At 50.2% G+C, this 23,914-nt stretch overlaps 1 protein-coding gene and 2 long non-coding RNA genes across 5 annotated transcripts in view; 2 read left to right on the top strand and 1 right to left on the bottom strand.

The window, feature by feature from the left end:
• The first annotated feature begins 421 nt into the window (after positions 1 to 421).
• Positions 422 to 7,050, top strand: OSR1 (odd-skipped related transcription factor 1). Its single transcript, XM_081483826.1, is given in 4 exon segments — positions 422 to 713; positions 5,222 to 5,922; positions 6,636 to 6,747; positions 6,749 to 7,050. Coding segments are annotated over 3 exon segments (981 nt in total). The 5' UTR covers positions 422 to 713; positions 5,222 to 5,254; the 3' UTR covers positions 6,950 to 7,050.
• A 3,006-nt stretch (positions 7,051 to 10,056) lies between these two features.
• Positions 10,057 to 11,104, bottom strand: LOC145503709 (uncharacterized). Its single transcript, XR_014051677.1, has 2 exons — positions 10,525 to 11,104; positions 10,057 to 10,404 (listed from the first exon to the last, which is right to left on the bottom strand). It is a non-coding gene; the product is annotated as an uncharacterized LOC145503709 (long non-coding RNA).
• Positions 11,105 to 11,173: 69 nt separating this feature from the next.
• LOC145503708 (uncharacterized) overlaps positions 11,174 to 23,914 on the top strand; it is a 211,241-nt gene continuing 198,500 nt past the window's right edge. For all 3 annotated transcript variants that reach the window (XR_014051676.1, XR_014051674.1, XR_014051675.1), the window contains exons 1-2: positions 11,174 to 11,403; positions 12,156 to 12,339. This is a non-coding gene — a long non-coding RNA (uncharacterized LOC145503708). The remainder of the gene's footprint in view (positions 11,404 to 12,155; positions 12,340 to 23,914) is intronic.

Below are 23,914 nucleotides of genomic sequence, written 5' to 3'. Positions count from 1 at the left end.
CCAAACTAAGGCGCGAGGATCCCGACGCACCGCCCCCCACGTCCCTCGCCTACCCCGACCTTGCATGGGCTGTGTCCTAGGCGCGCAGGAAGGGGACCGAGAAGTTTCAGCCCAGTTTCATATGGAAGAGGCTGTTTTATTCGAGCTCTCCTGCCGGGACCTCGTAGGCCTAACACGCAGAAAGGGTCGCACAGGTCTGAAGAGCTGGGGACGCAGGTCCCGGGAGGTCGGGGCCAGGCGAGCGCCGCAGTCCCAGTCGGCTGCCCGGGTCAGCAAAACTTTGTGTCTCAGTGCGCAGGCGCAGGGGAGGATGGTTGCGGGGAGGGGGGCAGGGGAGGGAGGGGAGGAATCCTGAGGCTAGGGGAGGGGGGAGGAGGGAGGGAGGGTGGTGGATTAAAATAAGTAGGCGGCTCGGTGCTAAGGGGTAAGTGAGTTGGAGCTCGGTCTCTCCCCAGCGCTTTCTCAGCCGCTTCGGGTTCAGACCCAACCAAGGAGCCGCGAGAGAAGTTCACCACCCCCTGGGCGGACAGGACTCCAGGGCCGCTGAGCGCTCCCGCGTGTCGGGCGCTCGGAGTCCCCGCGGCCGCCGGAGAGGGGCCGGGACTCTTGAGCTCCGCGGGTGCCTGTGGAAATCCAGCGCCTCTGGCTAACCGGGTCCCCCCGCAGCGGGAGCCCCAGAGACGCGCTCAACTCCGGGACCGCCGCGGAATAAGGTAACTGCAGCCCTGGGCGCCCGGGCTTGGCGAGGGGAATGCGAGCATGATCCCCGGGGTCCCCTTGTCACCGCTCGGCGGGTGTCTCTTCTCTCTCCAAGTCCCGGAAAGAAGCTCCTCTTACCAAATGAAGACTGCTGGACCTCTGTGAAAGTGAGAGCTGCTGCAGTCCTGGGTGCTTGGGGGTGCTGGCTCAGGAATTTCTCGTGCGGGGGCTCTCGGCCTCTGACCCGGGGGGAATGAGGGGGCGGGCCCCCGCTACTACCCCCAGCGCCTCCGGGCTTCGCGGAATCCCGGGCGAGGTGCCCGCGGACTTCGGAAGTCAGCTTGTGGCCCCTCTCTTAAGAAACCGAAGCAACTTGTGCGGGCACAGACTTTCCCAAGACGCGCGCCTAGCTCAATCTGACCTACCTTAGCTGACGAAGGAGGAAAAGAGAGTGGCCGGATGGCCACGGCCGCCCGCGCCAAGGACAGGTGCATGCCCCCGCTGGGTCGCGCTTTCCTGAGCTGGTGTTTTTTGCAGAGTTGCGATCAGGTACTCCGCCGGCCCGACCCGGGAGTTCTGGCCCGCGTGCCTGACCCCCGCCTCACACTTGCGCTCCGACTTGGGGTGTTCTCTATTCTGAGACTGCTCTTGTGGTCGAGGCCTGGAGAGTAACCCGCGACTGACCCAGTGAAGGGGAGCATGTAGGGGGCGCGAACACTACTCCCCAATCAGAGACCCCGCACACCGCGGTAGCGGAAACACTGCAGCCGCGGGTGTTCTCAGTTTCAGGCTTGAAAGGGCAAGATTCGTTTGCTCCCGGGACTGTCTCCCTTCAGGGGAAAAGGTGGGAGCCGGAGGAGAGAGGGAAAGAGGTGACGGGCTGCCTGCTGAACTCACTTCTCCCAGGAAATTTCTCTCGTAAGAGGAATGGGAACCCAAAGCCAGTCTTTTTTCAGCAGCTCGGCCAGTCGCGGGGTAGGTTCTTGGAGTATAGAGGAGCTGCGACGGTTTCTTTGTTGCCACAATTTGGTAAATTTCACCCGGGCTAAGAGCTGCGCGCTGGCTCTTGGGACAGAAACCACGTGCAAGGCTAGTTAATCTCCCAGGTTCATGGCCTCCTAGAGAAGAGAGAGGCTGGCAAGGACGCGGGGTTGGGGAGGCGGGAGGAACGGATGGAAGGCGACCAGTGAGTAAGTGTTTTATATGAGGTTCCTCAAAGTAATTGCGATTTTAGTAAGACTAGAGAGCAGATCACCAAGGACGCAGCCGGGCATTTAGATGCAGAGGGATGGCCGCCTAGCTGAAGGGTTCATTCGATCTCGTTCGTTGGGAGAATTAAACAGAAGTGTCCGGCGCCGGTCAGTCCTCTAGCCAGGAGTCCGGACGCTTGTCAGCACGCGTGTTGGGGATTCGGTGTCAAGGATGATTTTTCCTGGGCTGATGCTGGGCTCCTCCAGGCGCTCGCTCGTGGAGCTCGCTCCATCCTCATTAATGCAAGCAGTTAACTCGCTCACGCTCAATTAGCTCCGAATAAACCACTTTAATAGACTCTTGCACACTTCATTAATGCCCGGCATAGGGCTGGCGGCAGAACCGGGATCGGCGCTCTACCGCACAAGAGAAACTGTGTCTGAACCTTGCGGGGACTCGGGCTGGGAAGCGCTAATGGCGTTTGATGCGCGTAGTCGGCACCCTTACCCGCGCCTCCCAGGTCCCGGGGTCCTAGCTCCTTGCAGAGCGGATGCCTGGCCTGGAGCCTGGGGAGAGAGGTTTCCTCTCTTGTTTAAGGATCCAAAGCAGTTCACACTGGGGGTCCGGGGTCAGGGCCAGGAGAGCCACTGGGGCTGGCGTTTGCTCATCTTCTCCCGCAGGAGAGGCAGAGTGAGACTTATGTTTTCCTCTTAGCGGACCGCCTGAAACCGGATCGTGAATTCGGCCCATTCTTGGTGCTTTAGTAGTGTAGAGAGCCACGTTTCGAACGAATTTCGTCCCCGGGAAAACCGTTGACCAGAGCCTGGGGAGCCCTGCCCTGGGAATGCGGCAGAAAATAAACTGGCTGCGCCGCTGAGAAAAAGAAATTGAGTGTTGGGGGAAACAAGATCGGGCAGATAGCCCGGAAAGGTTGGCTCCCAGGAGCAGTTTCGGCGTAGGCGCCCCCTCCCCTCACCGAGCTCAAGGTCTGGGCTCCTGGAGGTGGTCAAGGAAAGGCTGGGTTAGTACGCGTGGGGCCGGTGGGATTCCCTCACCCCGCCCGGAGCGGGCCCGGGCCCGGGTGCAGCCCAGCGCCCGGCCGCCATCGCCCATGGGTAGACCGAGCGCCGAGAGGAGCCAGTGAGGCCCCGGCGGCGCCCGGCGGGCCCTGGGGGGAGCCAGAGATAAGGATCTGATTTCCAGCGCCTGGAGGGGAAGGAGAGGTGACAGCAAATCAAAGAGCGCTCACCTCGCCTAAGTCTGGGCAGACCTTTGAAGTCGGCGAGTCATCTCCTCTTTCTCCCCCTCCCCTTTCCCAACCCAAACAGGCTCCAGCTTTCTCTCTGGCCCGATTCGTTCTTCTTCTACGCCGCGTCTCAGAGCCTTAGGAGGGTCTTGGGTTGTCCCAGGCGCGACAGCGTGAGCGACGCTGAGGGGAAGCCCGCTGCCCGGGCCACGGCTCCGCCGCCGCCGGGGTCCGCGTTCCCCCCTGCATCCCAGTTTGTGCCTCACAGAGACCCTGGCGGAATTAATTGGTGCGGTCCGACAGGGGTTTCATTGGATTGCCTATTTAACCTGCGCAAGCAGATATCTGCCGGCTCTGAGTGTTCGGCACCCTCTCCACCTTCTGCAGAGCCTCTTTGCCTATGGGCCACCGCACTGGATGCCTGACCTTCCTGCCAGCCGCCAAGGAGAAGGCTTTCTAGGTCCAGATTGTCCTGCCTCCTCCCGGGAACATCCTGGGCACTGCCCTCAGGTTAACAGCCTCCCTAGAGCGAAAGGCAGCCTGCGCCTTAAGAACCTGGTCTTTGGTGAAGCCAGGCTTCCGAAACCGCCTGGGTGGTGTCGGGGTCTGTCGTGAAGGAGGGAACAGAACAGGGGCCTGCCGGTCCCAGGGTTGGGGACTAGGTGGATGAGAGATCTGAGAAAGAGGAGGGGGGAAATCTGGAGTAAAGGGAAAAGTGGAAAGCAGGGGATTGAGACAGGCGAAGAAGTGCCTGCATCCTGAGCACCCTGCTCCCCCATGACTTCTTGAGATGGAGTTCAGCACTTGAGCCTCCCAAGCCCTCTATGTATTTTTGGCTTTCCTTCTCCCTGTTTTTGCCTCCACTGGACAGACTCGAGTTAGGAGTGTCTGGGAGGCACAGACATAGAAATTCTTTCTTCGGACTCCAGACCTGTCCATGGAGGCTAGGGAACCTGACAAGGGTCAAGGAGGCCAGGAGACACCAGACTGCTTGTCACATCAGCAGGGCTCTCTGGCTTGGCTCAAGCTCCCTGGTCTTGCATTTGGAGGGTGCGTAGCCCACAATAGCTGAGGCCCAGCCTCCATGCTCCTGCTCATAGGGAAACCCACCTGCTCCCCTAGGGAGGGGGTGTTCAGCACACACACAAACATCCTGAGAGCCCGAAGACCCTGTCCACCTTTCTTATGGGGCAGGGAGGGCGGGGAAACAAATGAATGCCTGTGGCTGAGTGAGTAAATAAATGTGGGTGTCATTGTCCTCGCTGAAACAAAGGTGATCCCCAAAGACGATGGAAGAGTCAGTCCACAAGAAGCTGCAGAGAGGGTGGCGTCAAAGGGGTAATAGTGAGACAGAAAAGCAAATCTGAAGTCAAAGTTGCGAGTTGTGAGGAGAAAGAGGACATGGCTTCTAGAAGCCAAATTGACTGTCAGCTATTAGAGCTTAATGCTCCGGAGCTGAGAGATGTGCAGATTTGTGTGCTTTTGTATGTTGCTGTCTGCCTGTAGGGCTCTCTGTGGGTGCCCTGTGTGTGTGTGTGTGTGTGTGTGTGTGTGTGTGTGTTCAGTTCCTGCATTTTGTTTAGTGGCACAATACTGATAGTTCCAGTTTATCTTCGCACCTTGTTGTCAACTCTGTTCAGAATGTGTGAACCTGGGTTTATCTGTCAGTGTGCACTTCTGTATTTGTTTATCTGAACATGAATATGTAAGTGCGCTTCCAAGTGTGTTATCTTTGCAGGAGAGTGTAATTCTATATTGACTCGGACTTGCCTGGATGTACATTCCCTGTGCTTCTGCCTCTCTCAGTGTCAGGTACACTGTAGACTCTCGTTTTAAGTTGGTCGCATTGCCCAGCATTTAGTTTGGTTTCTGTATCAAGTTTGTGTCTCTGCCGGAGGCCATTTGGAAGGAGTCCTTGGATTACTGAAGGTTCCTATCTTCTCCTTGAGGCCAGTGAGATCCCTGAGTGGGGTCTTAGGCACTCAGCTCAGTCTCTGGGGACAGAACGGGTGTGGCCGTGCTGGAACTCAGAAGGAGGGCCTGAACTTGTCTGTTTCCCTCTCCCCTCTTCTTCTTTTCCTGCAGCAGGAAGACTGAGAACAGACTGCCGCTAAGGCCATGGGCAGCAAAACCTTGCCAGCACCGGTGCCCATCCACCCATCCCTGCAGCTCACCAACTACTCCTTTCTTCAGGCAGTGAACGGCCTGCCCACGGTGCCCTCGGACCACCTGCCCAACCTCTATGGTTTCAGCGCACTGCACGCAGTGCACCTGCATCAGTGGACGCTGGGCTACCCCGCCATGCACTTGCCGAGGTCCTCTTTCTCCAAAGTGCCCGGAGCCGTGTCCAGCCTGGTGGACGCGCGCTTCCAGCTGCCTGCCTTCCCCTGGTTCCCTCATGTCATCCAGCCCAAGCCCGAGATCACCGCTGGAGGCAGCGGCCCCGCGGTGCTCAAGACCAAGCCGCGCTTTGATTTTGCCAACCTGGCCTTGGCCGCCACGCAAGAAGATCCATCCAAGCTTGGCCGGGGGGAGGGCCCTGGGTCCCCTGCTTCTGGGCTGGGCGCCCTCCTGGATGTGACCAAGCTGTCCCCCGAAAAGAAGCCCACGAGGGGACGCCTGCCTTCCAAAACCAAGAAGGAGTTCGTCTGCAAATTCTGTGGCCGCCACTTCACTAAATCCTACAACCTCCTTATCCACGAGCGGACGCACACGGATGAGAGGCCCTACACGTGCGACATCTGCCACAAAGCCTTCCGGAGGCAAGACCACCTGAGAGACCACAGGTGCAGTACTGTGGAGGAGGGGTGCAGAAGAGAGCTATCAGTCTGCTTCTGATGATGCCAGGGCTCATTAGGCCGCTCCCCCCGCCCCCACGTTCCAAGCCTCCTGAGTTTCTGGGCTTCCCCCTAAATCAGGAAGGAAACCAACCAAGCTCAGGGCTGGGTTTCTGGAGCATGGGTGGAGAGAATATGGCAGGAACAGGTCCCGAGCTCCAGACAGGCATGCACGGCTTCCTCCATCTACAACGCTGTGCAAGAGAAGTTTCTGAGATGATGAAGTGTGACATGCGACACATATGACAGTTAAGCACTTGAAATGGGCAACTAGTGTAACCAAGAAACTAACTTTACTTAATTTTAATAACCACACGTGGCAGGTGGCTACCGTCTTGGACAGCACAGTGCCAGCCAACTGTCCCACCTCACTCACCTTCCGTGTTGACTCAGGCCTTATAAGGAGGTTGTGCTGGCCCCTGGTCAGGCAGGCAGGGATCCACCTAGCTGGACATGGGCACAGCTAAGACAGGAGGTGTCTCCCTCATCTCCCCATCCCCTCCCCACACTCAGCATGTGCCTAATCCACGATAGGTACCCCCACGTACTTCTTTCTTTTGAGGTTCAAGCTCCTCATTGTCGTGGGAAGGGATTTTGGATAACTATTTATAATATTGCCTCATTTTTCCAAGGCTTAATTATTGGTCTGCTTTTGCCTTCAGATATATTCACTCCAAAGAGAAGCCTTTCAAGTGTCAAGAGTGTGGGAAAGGATTCTGCCAGTCCAGGACTCTCGCTGTCCACAAGACGCTACATTCACAGGTGAAGGAGCTCAAAACCTCCAAGATCAAATGCTAAACAGAGCCTCCGAGTCACCAGGACCCTGGGTCACGCTGCCCCCTCCTCCAGAGGGACCAGAAGCTCAAGGCGACTCTGGCGGGCAGCGAGAGGGGCTCCAGGGACCTTCCTCCATCCCAAACGCGTCCCCCGGGTCCCGGGCGCACGCGGAACTTCACAGCCGCGCCCCGGGCCATGACCCCGGCCGCCCGGGCGGCTCCCCCAGGACGCGGCTAAACTCTTGGCCAAAAGGCGGTACTCGTGTGGCGGAAGGGAAATTGCATTAAAAAGAGAACGAAAGCTTCGCGGAGCCGCAGCGGCGCCTCTCCCAGAAGTATTACTTTTTCTATTGTTATTTTATACGTTTTCTTTATTATTTTTTTTCTTTGACCATATAAGCTTGTAACTGACTGCGGAGAGAGAGGGGAGAGGAAAAGGAGATTTGTGCTCTCGCAGCTTCCCACCCCTCCTCCCGCCCCCATCCCCACCCCCGGGAGCCTGCAAAAGTGTAATCCCAGTATCTGCTTCAGCCTCCGGCCCAGGGATCGCGGGGCCGAGGAGCGCCCCTCCCGGCTCCTGCCGCGCTGCGGGCGGTGGGCTCCTGGACCCGGACGGTGGGGCTGGGGGCCTCGGGCCCTGCGGCTGAAGGGGGCCCGGCCTCCGGCTTCCCTGCTCCGCTGCCCTTTCGCCTCGAGGAGCTGAAGGCTAGCAGCAGGGCTGTGTATTGCGATTGGCACTTTATGCTGACCATCGGTAACGGACATTTATCACTGGAGTTTTTAAAAATATTAAATAAACGGTTATTTTACAGGCATTGCAGGGTGGGTAATTTCCCTCCCCAAATACCTGCGTTCTCTCCCCAAACGCAGCAAACTGGGCGGCTCCTTTTCTTGAGAGGAGCCGGGGTTTCGCTCCCCACGCCGATCTATCCCAATTCTGCAACCTTCCCCTGATTGGGGTCAGCGGCTTGGGATGCATGGAGACGACCTCCTTCTCTTCCGATGGTGGTCAGCCTCGGATAATTTAATTTACTTTTCTCCTCCACTTTGGCCTTGGGGCCTCAGTGTCGTCTCCCCACTCCGCATCTCCAAAGGGCTCCAAAGAAGCAGAGTCTGCGGCCAAAACATCGAACGTTTCTTACAACATCTCCAGGAGCCAGGTCGCTTCGAATCCAACTAAGGGAAAAGAAAGTCACCCCCCCACCCCCAGCCCCCCAAACAAAAGCCTCCTTCCGGCCCTGGGAAGGGAAAGAAGCGCCTTCCCCTCACGGTCAACCTCAGACGGGTACCCTCCCCGGGGGCCCAATAGCTGCTGCAAATAAGTCATCACCGCTGCCTTTCTTAAGTCCCCAAACCTACATCCTTCCCTCCGTTAGGATCCCCCCGACACGATTCTCCGGCTGGGGCTTGTCCCCAGCCTGGATCCCGGCTCCGTGCCCGCAAAAGATTTCCCTGCAGTTTTAAAAGCCTTGTCAGGAATGGCGGGGGCGGGCGCCCTGGGAGGCCCAGAGAGTCGAGGAGGAGAAATCTGAGTCCGCCCTCCGCAAGTGGAACCTTCCCTGGGGCGCCTAGTTTTCTCACAGTTAGAGGCCAGGCCGCCGGGGGGATCTCCTGCTTGGGGCGGGGTGGGGCTCCCCCAGCTCCTGCAGCCCGACCGCGCGGCGGGCGCGGGCGGTGGCGCCCCCAGCCCTTCCCCAGCCGGCTCAAGCGCAGGCTCTCGGGCTTCCGCGCCTGGCGCTCAGCGGCCGCGGGCACAGCTGGGCCGAGCTTCCCGGCAATTGGGAATCCCACCCCCGCCCCAATCCCAGCCTCAGGCAGGGCCTTTGGGTCTGAGAAAGCGGGCCCGGGGCTGCAGGAGTTAAAACGTTCTCTAGCCTTTCACTGTGCCATCCCCAGCTCCGCTGGGAACGCCCCCCACCCTCCGCCCTCTGCGGGGTGGATCTCCGCCGCTCGAGAACCCAACTAATCGCCGCGGCCTTGGCCGGGACCGCGCGGACCAACCCAGCCGTCGGCATTCGGAGCCACGCTGCCCCCTGCTGGACAGGCCTGGACGGGCGGCTCAGGAATGGGGGCACTGGGCTCCTTCCTGCTTGAAGCCCTGAGTAACCCTCCACCGCAGGCCCTGTCGGCGTCTGGTCTTGCCCTCAAAACCTTCTTGACGCGCGTCCCAGGGCCCCATGGAAACAAGGGGGACAGAGCGCTGCCGGTTCTGGGCCTATGAGATCTCCGCTAGTAGAGCAAGATCCCAGGACTTCTTACTCTCGGGTCCAAAAGGACTCGCAACAGGAAAGGATGGAGCCCATATCCCAGAGAACTGTGACCTCTGGGCATCTGGAGCGAGGGCTAGTCAGTGGGTTTGGGGCTTCGACGGCTGGCTCGGGCCCAGGCAGTGCAGGCTGTGGTATGGGTGGTGCCTGGCCTCAGCTTGTGTAAGTGCCCAGGGCAGAAGCCTTGTCCCTTCCTTACCAGACCGTTGAAGTGGTTGTTCCAAGGTGAGGACAGGGCATGGGCGTGCGCGGGCACACACACGCACTACCCAGAGCTTTGAGCTCCTCTGAGGACCTGAGAGAGTCTCATTCAGTCCCTTTAGTCTCTTGGGGGTGGGGTGTGTGTCCATCTTTCTCATGGAGAAGGGAATGGCAACCCACTTCAGTATTCTTGCCTGGAGAATCCCATGGACAGAGGAGCCTTGGTGGGCTACAGTCCATGTGGTCGCTAAGAGTCCGACACGACTGAGCTACTAAATTCACTCATTCACCTTTCTCAAGGATTAACTACTGCTGCTGCCCTCCTGTCCCTCACATTGCACCACTTCCAACCTCCCCGGGATACATAGAACTTCTGCAGGAACTCAAGGACTTCACAAAGACTTGAAGGTGGGGGGTGGGGGATTGCCAGGGAAGATTTTTGTTTCTGGCCCACCCAGCTTTGGTACCCTGAATCCCTGCCCCTGCCCTCCATCCCTAGGCCCTGGCCACGGAGAAACAGTCAGTATGAAGTGTGCATCGTTGGAAAAAAAAGAATTCCTAAGCGCGGAGTTTTGGGGGATGAGGTGGGAGGAGGGCAGAGTGCTGCCCAGAGACCTCCAACCTGTTCCTAATGCCTCTATCATCCTGGTGGAACCAGAAGCCACTTCTCAGTGCAGCTCGCTTGCAGTCTGTCCTCATGGCAGGGGTTTCATAGACTGATCAGTATAACAGCAACTGCAAAGAGAAGGGCAAGCCTGGTCCTGGGGTCACCAGACTCCACACAGGCTACAATTTCCTGACCATACTCTGTAGGTCGTATGAAAGGCAACCAGAGGGTTAGAAATGCTGAGTGGGTTTTATTGCCTGTCCACTCTGCAGGTGGCTAATTTTTTCCCGCCACAGCTCTGGAAGATTCTACCCACCTACCCCCACCCCCCACCCCCCACCCCCGCCATTTTCAGACGTGAAGTAAGCTTCCTTTGGCCTCACGTGCCTAGTGTGGCTTGGGCCGGTAGAGTTCGGCTGGAACCCTTCCCAAAGCTGCTAGGCCTGCAGGTCCTCTTTAGCTCGGGGGTGGGGAAACTACCCGGCTGGACTTCTCTGCTGGGCGGAGAGTAGGCACAAGAGACCCTTGGTGCAGCCTGGCGCTCCCCTAGCGCTGTTCTAGGAAGAGAATCAGGAGTGCCCTGGGGAAAAGAACAGCCCTCAGGGGGCCTCTTCGTAGAGGACGGGTTCAGGTTCCACCTCCTCCTTCCGGAATGTAGCTAGGGGGTTTGGGGCGCAGGAAGGGCCTTTTACCCGCTGACCTCCTTGTCTCCGGATTCAGGGCTAGCATAGGGTCCTGGGGGGACGGAGAAAGGCAGTGGGATGGTGCAGGGCTCCTTGATGGCACCTCATCTCCGAGAACATGGGATCTGTGATATCATCCCCACTAAGTCCCCTGGAACCTCGGTATCCTGAGAATGGGCTCAGAGGCGTTCCACCCCACCTCCCAGAGCACGATGACGCTATGAAGTCAGGGCATCTTCCCGCTGCCACAGTGATGTCACACAGGTCTCCAGCAGGAACGCAAGGGCTCCGCGACGCCTGCAGCGGTATCTCATTTACGTCCTTCCATGGCGTCACAGAGGGGCCACGCCTGGAGCAGTGACACTATGCTCCCACACTTCCCGGTCCCGCCCCTCAAATCCTGCCCGTAAAGGCGTCAAGAATGGGTTGGTCCCCCAGCGACAGACTCTGCAGACTCGAAGGGTGCGCAGCTGCCCTTAGTGAAGGAGGATGCCCAGCAGCCTCTGCCTTTGGGAACCGGGTGGTTTAGAACAGTCGCCCTGCGCCAGGGTTTCAGGGAGCCAGCTGTCGCCCCGCCCACCTGGCCGGGTCCCTACCCACCCGCCTCTCCGCCCACTACGCAGGCCCGGCGCGCAGGCGCAGCTGGAACTCACCGCCCAGAGCCCTGGGGCGCTGGAGCGCCGTATTCCGGCGTCTTGTCAGGCGGTTGCTGAGTTACGTGCCCCACTTTCAGGGGTCACAAACACGGGGTAACAGTGGCCTGGCGGACATATCCAGCCATTGGCATATGTGAGCACTAGAGATGCCGACGAGAAAGAGGGCACTTCTGGTCTAACGCTGGCTGGAGACTTTTGGAGTTCCTTTGGCGTCTCTCGAGGCAGTCCAACGCAGCCGAGGTCCGAAGGAAGTCCCTGGGATTCCAGCCGGCAGGGGTGGTGCGGCCGGGCCCCGCCCTAGATGAGAGAGTCCACTGCATCCCTAGCCTTTTTGGGCAGGGTCTCTGAGACAGAGGTCTGGGGCCCCCACCCCGGCGGAACTCTTAGGGGCACAGACCTGGTCACCCACCCTGTGCGTTGAGCCCAGCTTTGGGAGCCACCTCTAGGACCAAACTGGTAGTCGGGCCCAGTTTGCATAGGTTTCAGATGAAAAATTCACTAGGGACATGAGATTACTATCTCATGGAGATCAAACCTCACGTCCGTGGCAGAGGATGAATTAGAACCTGTGCTTCCTTTGTGGCCTGAAAATGCAGTTCTAGCTTTACCTGCTGCTCACAAGCTTTGCGAAAAGTCCCTACACTTCTCTGAGGCTCGTGATGGGGGTAATACTCTTCCCACCTACCTTATTTGGTTAATGTAGAGGGCAAAGTTATACATGTTTTCTCAGTCATTTATTCACTGCTTGAACCAAAACCTGGACCCTAGTGTTATGCAGAACAACTTGGGCATTTACGAAGCACCATGTAAAAGTATTATTAGGAATAATAATAAGTGTGCTGAAGTAGCCTGCCTCTCAAACTGCCGTATTCTTGGGTGAATCTTTGTCTTCACTTTATCATAGCCCATTCATGAAGTGGGTTGGAAGAAGAGTATCTGATTTGGACTATCGTTTTGTTTTTAAATAAACAACAGAATTTTATTTCTTACAGTTCTGGAAGTTGGAAGCCTGAGATTAGGCTGCCAGTATGTGGACTGGTGATCTTGAAGCCTTCCGGAAAACTTTGAAAGAAGCTTTTTTTCTTTCTTTTTTTCTAACTCCATGGAGACGAATAGATTAATCAGTTCACAGATTATGGTTATCTTTGGTTGAGAGAGGAAGTCAGGAGACAAAATGTAAGTACCCTACTCACCACTCCTTTGAGGCATATGCTTAGGGAAGAAAAAAAATCACCCTGGGGCAGACTGAGGTGTGGGTCAGGGGCCTATGTATGTGGCAGGTGTCACTTAATAAGAGTAGGGATATTTCACTCTGCAAACACCTCCCACTATAGTCTTCTTCGGATATGTGCTTCCTTTGATTTGTGTTGGAGTGTCCTAGCCTACAGAAAAGCTAGTCACACAATAGTATTATATGAACACATTTGCAAGAATGTTTCTGTCACTCAGCCACCCAAGCCCTGGCCATCTGCTGCCATTTTTTTGAACATTGTTTTATTTGAAGTATAGTTGATTTACAATGTTGTGTTAAGTTCTGCTGTGTAGAAAGTGATTCAGTTATACGTATGTATATTATCATTATTATTAAAATTATATCATTTTAATATTCTTTTATTATGGTTTATCTTAGGATACTGAATATAGTTCCCTGTGCTATACAGTGGGACCTTGTTGTTTATCCATTCTGTCAACCCAACCTCCCACTCCATCCCTCCTCCAACCCCTTCCCCCTTTGCAACCTCAAGGTTGCTCTTTATGTCCTTGAGTCTGTTTCTGTTTCACATTTGTGTTATATTTTAGGTTCCACATATACGTGATATCACATGGTATTTGTCTTCCTCACTTACTTCACTTGGCATGATAATCTGTAGTTGTGTTTATTGCTGCAATGGTATTATTTCATTCTTTTTTTAATGGTTGGGTAGTATTCTGTTGTGTGTATATATATATATATATATACTGCATCTTCTTTGTCCATTCATCTGTGCTTCCATTCTCAGCCATTTTTCCTGACCAGTGCTGGTTCCAGCTCCAGCAATAAGAATATAAAAGGACATAAAAGTGGGATGGTTTGAGATAGATGAAAGATCGGATAAATCAGTTGAGAGTTTTGTTTTTCCTTTCTAGACACTTCGCTGGCTCTTAGTAGCTCAGCCATCTCTGGGGAGGGATAAAGTATAATTAATTAATTTTTAATGTTTGGTTTGATTGAACTCTTCTGCTAGGGAGATAAGATAAGGAGTTTTGTCATGACAAGTGCAAGGATGGATTGCTTTTTGTCATTTGCAGGAGTGGGCACCACTTGGAGCCTCTAAGTAGATGGTGGCATGAGATGAGAAACTTTACAGGAGACGTGAAAGAAAACTAGAGGAGATGGGGCAGAAATGGCTAGATCTTTGCCACACCAAGAACCAGAGAGGGAAAATGAGCTTCCAGGGAATATGGGCCTTGTCTTAAATAATGAGATGTACTTGGGAGATTGGTTCATTTCTTACTGACTTGGGTCAGGAACTGAGCGTCTTTGTGCAGAGTTCAGAATGTCTTCAGTATCTCACAGCATGTGTAGCTCCTCCTGTAGGTCTGCAGTAAGCCAAGAACCAGAGCAGATGTGGTGCCATGGCCATCAGGAACAGTCTCCATGGTCTTGTCATGGGAGAGAACAACTGATGTTGAAATACTTGACCAGATACTTTAAGGCAGGTCTGATGGCTTAAAGGGTTCCTGTCAAAACAAGGAAGAGGAGGGAGGAAGGGAGGGAGAAAAAAAGGGTGGGAGGGAAGAAAGCAGGAAGGAAGAAAGACAGGAAGAAAGCAAAAGTCTTCCTAGAATAAAAAAAAGCAGTTCTTGCCAACTGTTATAGCGATCTATACATCATAAAATCCATCTTTTTAATGATAAGGTTCATATCTTCTGTATTCTTTTTTTAATTTTTCAATTTCCTTGTCTGTTAATTCCTAACTTTGGTACTTAATGTGTTACAAACTCCTACCATGATGGTAGAATTGTTGTTTTCTTATTGTAGTTTGTATATATATATATTTTCCCTAAAAATAAGTATACCCCAAATATTTTCAACATATATAAATGACTGAAAATTCATTTTGCTCAGCACCACTACATTTCTCAACTACTCCTAGGCCTCAGCTGTTCACGTAAGGGGCATTAACTCCTTTAAATTTTGGGTTCAGTTCAGTTCAGTCACTCAGTTGTGTATGACTCTTTGTGACCCCATGGACTGCAGTATGCCAGGCCTCCCTGTCCATCACCAACCCCTAGAGTTTACTCAAACTCATGTCTGTTGAGTCAGTGATGCCCTCCAACCATATCATCCTCTGTCGTCCCCTTCTCCTCCTACCTTCAATCTTTCCCAGCATCAGGGTCTTTTCCAATGAGTCAGTTCTTTGCATCAGGTGGCCAAAGTACTGGAGCTTCAGCTTCAACATCAGTCCTTCCAATGAATATTCAGGACTGATTTCCTTTAGGGTGGACTGGTTGGATCTCCTTGCAGTCCAAGGGACTCTCAAGAGTCTTCTCCAACACCGAAGTTCAAAAGCATCAATTCTTCGGTGCTCAGCTTTATTTATAGTCCAACTCTCACATCCATAGATGACTACTGGAAAAACCATAGCTGTGTAATTTCTGGGAAAACTGGATTATCCATAAGCCCAGCCTGGCTTTGTTCAGGTTTGTCTCTCCTTGACAATCAGTGATACTCTTTGGAGACTTCACAGTGTGGTGGTGTGGACAATGGCAGTGCCTGAGACTTTACCATTATGGGAAGTGTGAGGCATTACTAGGATTTCTTCAGTCAGAAACCAGGCAAGCTTTGGCCCAAGGCAAATGATGTTTTAATTATTGTGAAGTATGGGTTTAACTGGGTCTGGAAGGATTAGGAGTGCTGGGAAGGGCATTGGGTTTCAATATGTTCCCTCAGCTGTCCACCTCCCAATATTTTAATTTAAACAGTACCAGACATAAAGAAAAATAGAAATAAGTTTATAATGAACACCCAATTACCCACCACCTAAATTTCACAATTAACATTTGAGCATATTTGCTTTTTCACATATCTATCCACCAATCCATCCCTCCAACTTTTAAAAATTGAAAATCTACACAAACACCAAATAATTGAAAAAATGGTACAAAGAACACCCTCATATCTTCCTCAAAGAGTCAACAATTGACTCTGTTTTATTGTATTTCTCTCTCACTGTCTTTCTCCCTGAACCATTTAAAAGTTAACTCTAATATATTTCAAGCCTAAATACTTCAATACACATCTTTTAGGAACAAATACTTTATATAATCACAACATTACTATCACACTGAAGAAAACAAAAATTTTATCTAATACCATCAAATATACTGCCTATATTAAAATTTCCCCAAACTTTCTACTTTTTTGAATTTTAAAAAATTATAATCCAATCAAAGTAGATTGTCATTGCATACGTCTTTAGCATCTTTTTATCTAGAACCATTTCCCATTGAAAAAACTTTATTTTGAAATAATTGTTGCAGAGATAGTACAGAGAGGTTTCATGTATCCTTCAACCATTTTCTCTCAATGGTTACATCTTGCATATTGATAATACAATATCGTAATCAGAAAAATCAGTATTGGTACAATGTGTGTATATTCTTACGCTAGTTTTTCACAAACATAGCAGTAGTACTGGGCAGATTCCTGTAATCACCAGCACAATCACGGTATAGATTTATATCATCACCACAGAGATTTACTGGTGTTATCATTTACCAGTTTGAGTGAATATAGAAACATTATCCCCTGTTACAGACTGAATGTGTCCTGCCAAAATCCCTGAGTTGAAATCCTAACCCCTAAAGTGATGGTCTTAGGAAATGGGGTCTTTAGGAGGTAATTGGGTCATGAGAATGGAGCCCTCACAAATGGTATTGGTGCCCTTTCAAGAAGAGTCATGGGAGAGTTAGCTTCCTTCCTCTCTGCTCTCTACCGTGTGAGGACACAGTGAGAAGACAAGATGGCTGTCTACAAACCAGGAAGATGACCGTCACCAGACACTGGGTCTACTAGCACCTTGATTGTAGACCTCTAGACTCCAGAACGGTGAGAAATAAACATCCGTTTAAGCCAACAAGTCTCTGATATTCTGTTACAGCAGCCTGAGCTTCTTGTTTATGTCACAGTAGTCTTAAACGTTTCCTCTACACACATGGAGATGCAAACCAGGCAATGCTACACTTTTTGCTTCAACCATCAGGCATAATTTAGACAACTTGAGAAGACAGGGAGGGTCTACACATTTTTGCTTTTACCATTGTTCTTTCTTCCTGATGTTCCAAGATTCCTTTTCAAAAATCATTTCCATTCTATTTTAGGGTAGACCTGACGGTAGAAAATCCTCTTACTATTCCTGTATCTGAGAATTTCTTTATTTCTCTTTCATTCATGAAAAATAATTTCACAAGGTACAGAATTCTGGGTTAACAGCTCTTTCTTTTCAGTACTTGAAAAATGTTGTGCTGCAACCTTCTGGCTTCCATGGTTCTTATGAAAGATCTGTCATTTGAATTGTTTTTGCTCTTTATATAAGGTGTCATTTCTCTTGCTGCTTTTGAGATATTTTCTTTGTCTTTAAATGTTCAATTGTCTGAAGTTTGATTATGATGGTTCCTGGTATGGATTTCTTTGGGTTTGTTCATTCAGAGTTTTGCTCAAATTTTTAAATCTGTGTATGTCTTTTTTCCATATTTGAAAAAATTTCAGCTTATCTTTCTTTTCCATATTTGAAAAATATTCAGCCATAATTTCTCCAAGTACTTTTTTCAGTGCTGATCTCTTTCTCTGTTTCTTAGATTCCAGTGACACAAATACTACATCTTTTATTATCGTCCTACAGCTTTTTGTGGCTCTGTTCACTTTTTTCAGCCTGTTTTCTCGCTGCTGTTTAGCTTGGGTAATTCCTACACTCTCTTCCGCCTCACTAATTCTTTCCTGTTGTCCCCTCCATCCAGCCATCGAAGTTTTTAAAACTTTCAATGATTGTATTTTTAAAAATTCTGAAATTTCCAAATGGGTTTTCTTCATATATTCTGTTTCTTTGCTGAGACTTTCAGCTGCTTCAGGAGTTCATAGTTGAGTGTTGAAGTATTTTTATGATGGCTGCTTTAAAATTCCTGCCTAATTCCAACATCTGTGTCATCTTGATGTTGATGTCTGTTGATTATCTTTTCTCTTTCAAGTGAAAGTTTTTCCTGGTTCTTGGTCTGACATGTAATTTCCGATTTTACCCTTGAAATTCTTGGTATTATGAGGCTCTATCTCTTATTTAAATCTGTCTTTAGCAAGTCTCCTCGGTCTTGTTGTGCTGCTGGGGGGAGAAGGAGGAACAGCTTTGCTGCCACCACATGGGGGCGAAGGTCCAGGCTCCCCATTTGGTGACCCTTGGCCCCCTGGGAAGACAGAGGTGCCTCCTCAGTGCTTGCTGCTCTCTCTGTGCATGCACACTCAGTTGTGTCCAACTCTTGGTGCCACCATGGACTGTAGCAGGCTCCTCTGTTAATGGAATTTTTCAGGCAAGAATACTGGAGTGTGTTGCCATTTCCTTCTCCAAGGGATCTTCCAAACACAGGGATCAAACCCACATCTCTTGCATCTCCTGCATTGCAGACAGATTATTTATCCCTAGTGCCACCTGGGAAACCCATACTACTTGGTGGAGTTGGGATTTTAGGCTCCCAGCTAGGCCTTTACTGATACCTCCTTGGCTGGGGGAGAGAGGTACAAGTCCCTTTTGCTTGCTTCTACTGGGGGTCGGTGGAAGTCCTGGTTACCTCTGGGTGATACTGTAAGTTTGGCTTCTCTGTCAGTCTTCTCTGATCCCCCTGGGTAGACCAGGGTGGAGCACCTTTTTACAGCCAAACAAAGACAGAAATCCAGTCTCCCCACTCAGTCTTTGTTGCCTGCTAATTGGTGGCTTTTTGGATATCTTTTTGAATAAGTGAACCAGTACTGGCCTTACAGTATTCACTATATGACATATACACATATACACTATATGACATATATACATGTACACTATATGACATATACACATATACACTATATGACATACAGTGTCATACACTATATGACAGGTTTCTTTTCCAATTTCCACTTCCTGGGATTGCCTCTTCAGTTATTGTTCTAAGATGGTCCTGGGTTACCACTCTAATATATTGTGGTGTTTTAAATTTCCTAATGCAAAATTAATCACTCTGTGTTTTGACATAAAATGCTTTTTATTTTATTATAAAGTTATTAAACTGTTATCTACTCTAGACCATTCAGGTATGACCTAAATCAAATCCCCTATGATTATACCGGAGAAGGCAATGGCACCCCACTCCAGTACTCTTGCCTGGAAAATCCCATGGACGGAGGAGCCTGGTAGGCTACAGTCCATGGGGTCGCTAAGAGTCGGACACGACTGAGCAACTTCACTTTCACTTTTCCCTTTCATGCACTGGAGAAGGAAATGGCAACCCACTCCAGTATTCTTGCCTGGAGAATCCTAGGGACGGCGGAGCCTGGTGAGCTGCCGTCTATGGGGTTGCACAGAGTCGGACACGACTGAAGTGACTTAGCATATGATTATACAGTGGAAGTGACATAGATTTAAGGGACTAGATCTGATAGACAGAGTGCCTGATGAACAATGGACAGAGGTTTGTGACATTGTACAAGAGACAGGGATCAAGACCATCCCCATGGAAAAGAAATGCAAAAAAGCAAAATGGCTGTCTGAGGAGGCCTTACAAATAGCTGGGAAAAGAAGAGAGGTGAAAAGCAAAGGAGAAAAGGAAAGATATTCCCATCTAAATGCAGAGTTCCAAAGAATAGCAAGGAGAGATAAGAAAGCCTTCCTCAGCGATCAATGCAAAGAAATAGAGGAAAACAACAGAATGGGAAAGACTAGAGATCTCTTTAAGAAAATTAGAGATACCAAGGGAACTTTTCATGCAAAGATGGGCTCGATAAAGGACAGAAATGGTATGGACCTAACAGAAGCAGAAGATATTAAGAAGAGGTGGCAAGAATACACAGAAGAACTGTACAAAAAAGATCTTCATGACCCAGATAATCACGATGGTGTGATCACTCACCTAGAGCCAGACATCCTTGAATGTGAAGTCAAGTGCGTCTTAGAAAGCATCACTATGAACAAAGCTAGTGGAGGTGATGGAATTCCAGTTGAGCTATTTCAAATCCTGAAAGATGATGCTGTGAAAGTGCTGCACTCAATATGCCAGCAAATATGGAAACTCAGCAGTGGCCACAGGACTGGAAAAGGTCAGTTTTCATTCCAATCCCAAAGAAAGGCAATGCCAAAGAATGCTCAAACTACCGCACAATTGCACTCATCTCACACGCTAGTAAAGTAGTGCTCAAAATTCTCCAAGCCAGGCTTCAACAATACGTGAACCATGAACTTCCAGATGTTCAAGCGGGTTCTAGAAAAGGCAGAGGAACCAGAGATCAAATTGCCAACATCTGGTGGATCATTGAAAAAGCAAGAGAGTTCCAGAAAAACATCTATTTCTGCTTTATTGACTATGCCAAAGCCTTTGACTGTGTGGATCACAATAAACTGTGGAAAATTCTGAAAGAGATGGGAATACCAGACCATCTGACCTGTCTCTTGAGAAACCTGTATGCAGGTCAGGAAGCAACAGTTAGAACTGGACATGGAACAACAGACTAGTTCCAAATAGGAAAAGGAGTCCGTCAAGGCTGTATATTGTCACCCTGCTTATTTAACTTATACACAGAGCACATCATGAGAAACGCTGGGCTGGAAGAAACACAAGCTAGAATCAAGATTGCCAGAAGAAATACCAATAACCTCAGATATGCAGATGACACCACCCTTATGGCACAAAGCGAAGAAGAACTAAAGAGCCTCTTGATGAAAGTGAAAGAGCAGAGTGAAAAAGTTGGCTTAAAGCTCAACATTCAGAAAACTAAGATCATGGCATCTGGTCCCATCACTTCATGGCAAATAGATGGGGAAACAGTGGAAACAGTGTCAGACTTTATTTTTCTGGGCTCCAAAATCACTGCTGATGGTGATTGCAGCCATGAAATTAAAAGACGCTTACTCCTTGGAAGGAAGGTTATGACCAACCTAGATAGCATATTGAAAAGCAGAGACATTACTCTGCCAACAAAGGTCTGTCTAGTCAAGGCTATGGTTTTTCCAGTGGTCATGTATGGATGTGAGAGTTGAACGGTGAAGATCTTATTGATTAAGGTCTATGACTTGCTCCAGCGAATAGGGTAAGTGTGGACATTATACTAAATTAGATCAGTAGTCTGTGCTTTTTCCAAGATACATGTCATTACAACCTAAGTTTTATTTCAGTAAGTCTGGGCTGATTTAAGGAGATAACTGGGATAAAAAAAAAAACTAGGAAGCTGGAGACCTTTGTCTCAGCACACATTTATTGCTAAACTTTGCTGCATTGTGCGTTAATGCCTGCTAAGTCACTTTAGTTGTGTACAACTCTTTGCAATCCCGTCGACTGTTGCCTGCCAGGCTCCTCTATCCATGAGATTCTCTAGGCAAGAATGCTGGGGTGGGTTTCCACGCCCTCCTCCAGGGGATCTTCCCGACCCAGGGATCGAACTCGAGTCTGTTATGTCTCTTGCATTGGCAGCAGGATTCTTTATCACTACTGCCACCTGGGAAGCACCTTAGTCAAATTTTGTAGCATCCTACAGCCTCAGTTTGCTTACCTGCTGCTGCTGCTGCTAAGTCGCTTCAGTTGTGTCCAACTCTGTGCGACCCCATAGACGGAGGCCCACCAGGCTCCCCTGTCCCTGGGATTCTCCAGGCAAGAACACTGGGTGGGGGGGGGATGCCATTTCCTTCTCCAGTGCATGACAGTGAGAAGTGAAAGTGAAGTCGCTCAGTTGTTTCTGACTCTTAGCTACCCCATGGACTGCAGCCTACCAGGCTCCTCTGTCCATGGGATTTTCCAGGCAAGAATACTGAGTGGGTTGCCATTGCCTTCTCCATCCTTACCTGTCAATGAGAATAAAATATTTATCGCTTCTAACTTCTACAGTTTTTGTCAGAGAAGATTTAAATTTGTGCCGTAGATGTAGATAACATTTCTAAAGATTATCCACCTCTTTTTTTTTCCCTAAAAAAGTATCTGCAAACACACCCACTTGTTCAGCTGCTTCTTGTCTCAAAAATGTCTTATAGGGACTTTCCTGGTGGTGCAGTGGATAAGCCCTTGCACCACAACTACTGATCCCACAGTCAACAGCCCATGAGCCACAACTACTGAGTCTGTAGGCTGCAACTACTGAAGCCTGTGTGCCTAGAGCCTGTGCTCTGCAACAAGAGAAGCCACTGCAATGAGAAGCCCACACACTGGTGCTAGGGGAGTCCCCGCTCTCCACAACTAGAGAAAGTCAGTGCACTGCAATGAAAAACCCAGTGCAACCAAAAAAATAAAAGTCTTATAGCAAAAGGAATTAGAAAACTGCTAGGATAGCTTAAAATTTTTCAGACTTCATCTACAGGGTTGACTGTATTCGTTTTTGCCAAGAGTGAGAAACAAAATTATTTCTCTCTCCTGGATACTCTGGTTCTTCAGTTGTCAGGCATCTAGTTATGTCACCCAGGTGGATTAAGGCAGAAGCCTTGCACATGGTTTATAGAACTGTGTGGCAGACATACAAGGGTTGAGAGTTGTAATTAGAAAATCAGTGTCACCTTTAGGAAATATCCTGAAAAATGTGGATATTCTGACTTGTCCCAGAAGCAGAATAAAAGGAAACCATGAGCACAAAGATTTGAATCAAAAATATTTATTTCTAGAGAAACATTTAAGGGAAACTCATTTCCAATTTCAGAGGAAAAGGGCTCAGTGGTAGTTGGGCCATACCAACAGTATTGCTGTGTTAAAATAGGAATTTCTGCATCAGGCCATCTGTAGGGGCAAGAAGCCCTGTCACTACCCTCATGGTGGCCAGGATCTCTGCCTCCATCTCTGGGCTGGTTCTTAGATGTGACAAGGAACTCATGAAACATCCTGAAGATTTTATCTTCTATATGTGTATGCATGCTCAGTCACTCAGTTGTGTGTGACTCTGAGACCCCATGGACTGTAGCCCACCAGGCTCCTCTATCCATGGGATTTCCCAGGCAAGAATACTGGAGTGAGTTGCCATTTCCTTCACCAGGGGAATCTTCCCGACCCAGGGATCAAACCCACATCTCTTGTGTCTACTGCCTTGGCAGGCACATCTTTACCAATGGGAAGCCCTTTCTTGTATTCAGATAAATATTTCAGAGTCTGAAATTAGGGAGCGAGCCAAAGCTAGGTATTACATGGACTTTAGTTGTGGCTGTTAGGTCATTTCACGGTTGGCTGCAAAGCACATTTTTGACTGGAAGATACAAAGCAATGTCTAGAGTTTTCTTTATGTGTCTAATATTGGTTTTACTTCCCTGTCATGTAGATCACTATGAGGAGTACAATAGGTATGGACTAGGAGGGCATGGGGAGGGAGGGTCAGTGTAGCTCCTGAAGCCAGGTGAAAACCTCCTGCCCTTCCAGCTTGTTAGTTTCACTCTTTTCCCCAGTGGGGTGATCGTCCTCAGCCAGCTTGCCAAACAGCAGGTTCTTTGAGGTGTCCAGAAAATCCTTGTGTAAATGCACAGCCAGGAAGTTGGGTGCACAGCTGACTTTGTGTTTCTCATGGCTCTTGGGGCATGTTTCCCTCGGCCCAGGAGGCATGCCTCTAGAGTGTGCAAAGAAACTGTCTTGAAAATATTCCTCTTGGCAGGGTGATTTCTGGGACACCTGTGAGAGCGTCCCTGCCTTTGAAAACAAACAGATCCTCACCTGCTTCCCTTCCCTTCTCCCCAGGGGCCTAGAGTCCTTCACTTTCTCGTGGAAACCCTTCATTCCTTACTGAGAGCTGATGTTTAGAATGCAGACCTAGAGGGAGGAGCTACATCACTTGCAGGCAGATTCTTTACCATCTGAGCCACCAGGGAAGCCCAAGAATACTGGAGTGGGTTGCCATGCCCTCCTCCAGGGAATCTTCCCAACCCAGGGATGGAACCCAAGTCTCCTGCGTTGCAGGTGGATTCTTTACCATCTGAGCCACCAGGGAAGCCCTCATTCCTTAGTGAGAGCTGATGTTTAGAATGCAGACCTAGAGGGAGGAGCTACCATAGCTTGAGACTTTACCGTATAGAAAACACTGTCCCGGGAAACGGACGTCCAGAGATGTTATTCTTACTTTTTTAGATGAGGAAATAGGCTCAGAAGTACACATTTGCACGAGGTGACAATGTATGTCGTAGAACCAGCCTTCAAACCCAGATTCTTCAGAGTCCCAAGTCCCTGCACCCTCAGGGCCCCCTCCTGGCTCCCTGGGACTGAGGTTCACTGAAGTCTCCTCCCAGATGCCCATCCCTCTTGCCTAGAAGGAGATAGTTCTGGGTTTTAACCCCTCCCGGAGAGGGAGAGAGCAGCTAAGACTTCTGGGCTGAGAAAGCTCTGGGCCTCTCAAGGTGTGCCAAGTGTAGGCCCAGGAAAGAGGAAGACTGGGGTCCTAGCCTTGATTTCCAGGCCCAAGGCAGAGACCCTTCTTCTGTTTCACGGATGACCTGCCAAGGGGTCTCATTCAGGCTGGAGCCCCTTTTGGGGAAGGGGGAGCAGGTGTGTGTGGCTGACCCCTGCTTGCACCAGGGTTCTC

This window comes from Giraffa tippelskirchi, chromosome 4 (assembly GCF_054371585.1).
Source record: "Giraffa tippelskirchi isolate mGirTip1 chromosome 4, T2T-mGirTip1v1.2.pri, whole genome shotgun sequence".
Lineage (NCBI taxonomy): Eukaryota > Metazoa > Chordata > Mammalia > Artiodactyla > Giraffidae > Giraffa > Giraffa tippelskirchi.
Note: the sequence above shows the minus strand (reverse complement) of the source record. Positions and strands in the feature narration are given on the sequence as shown.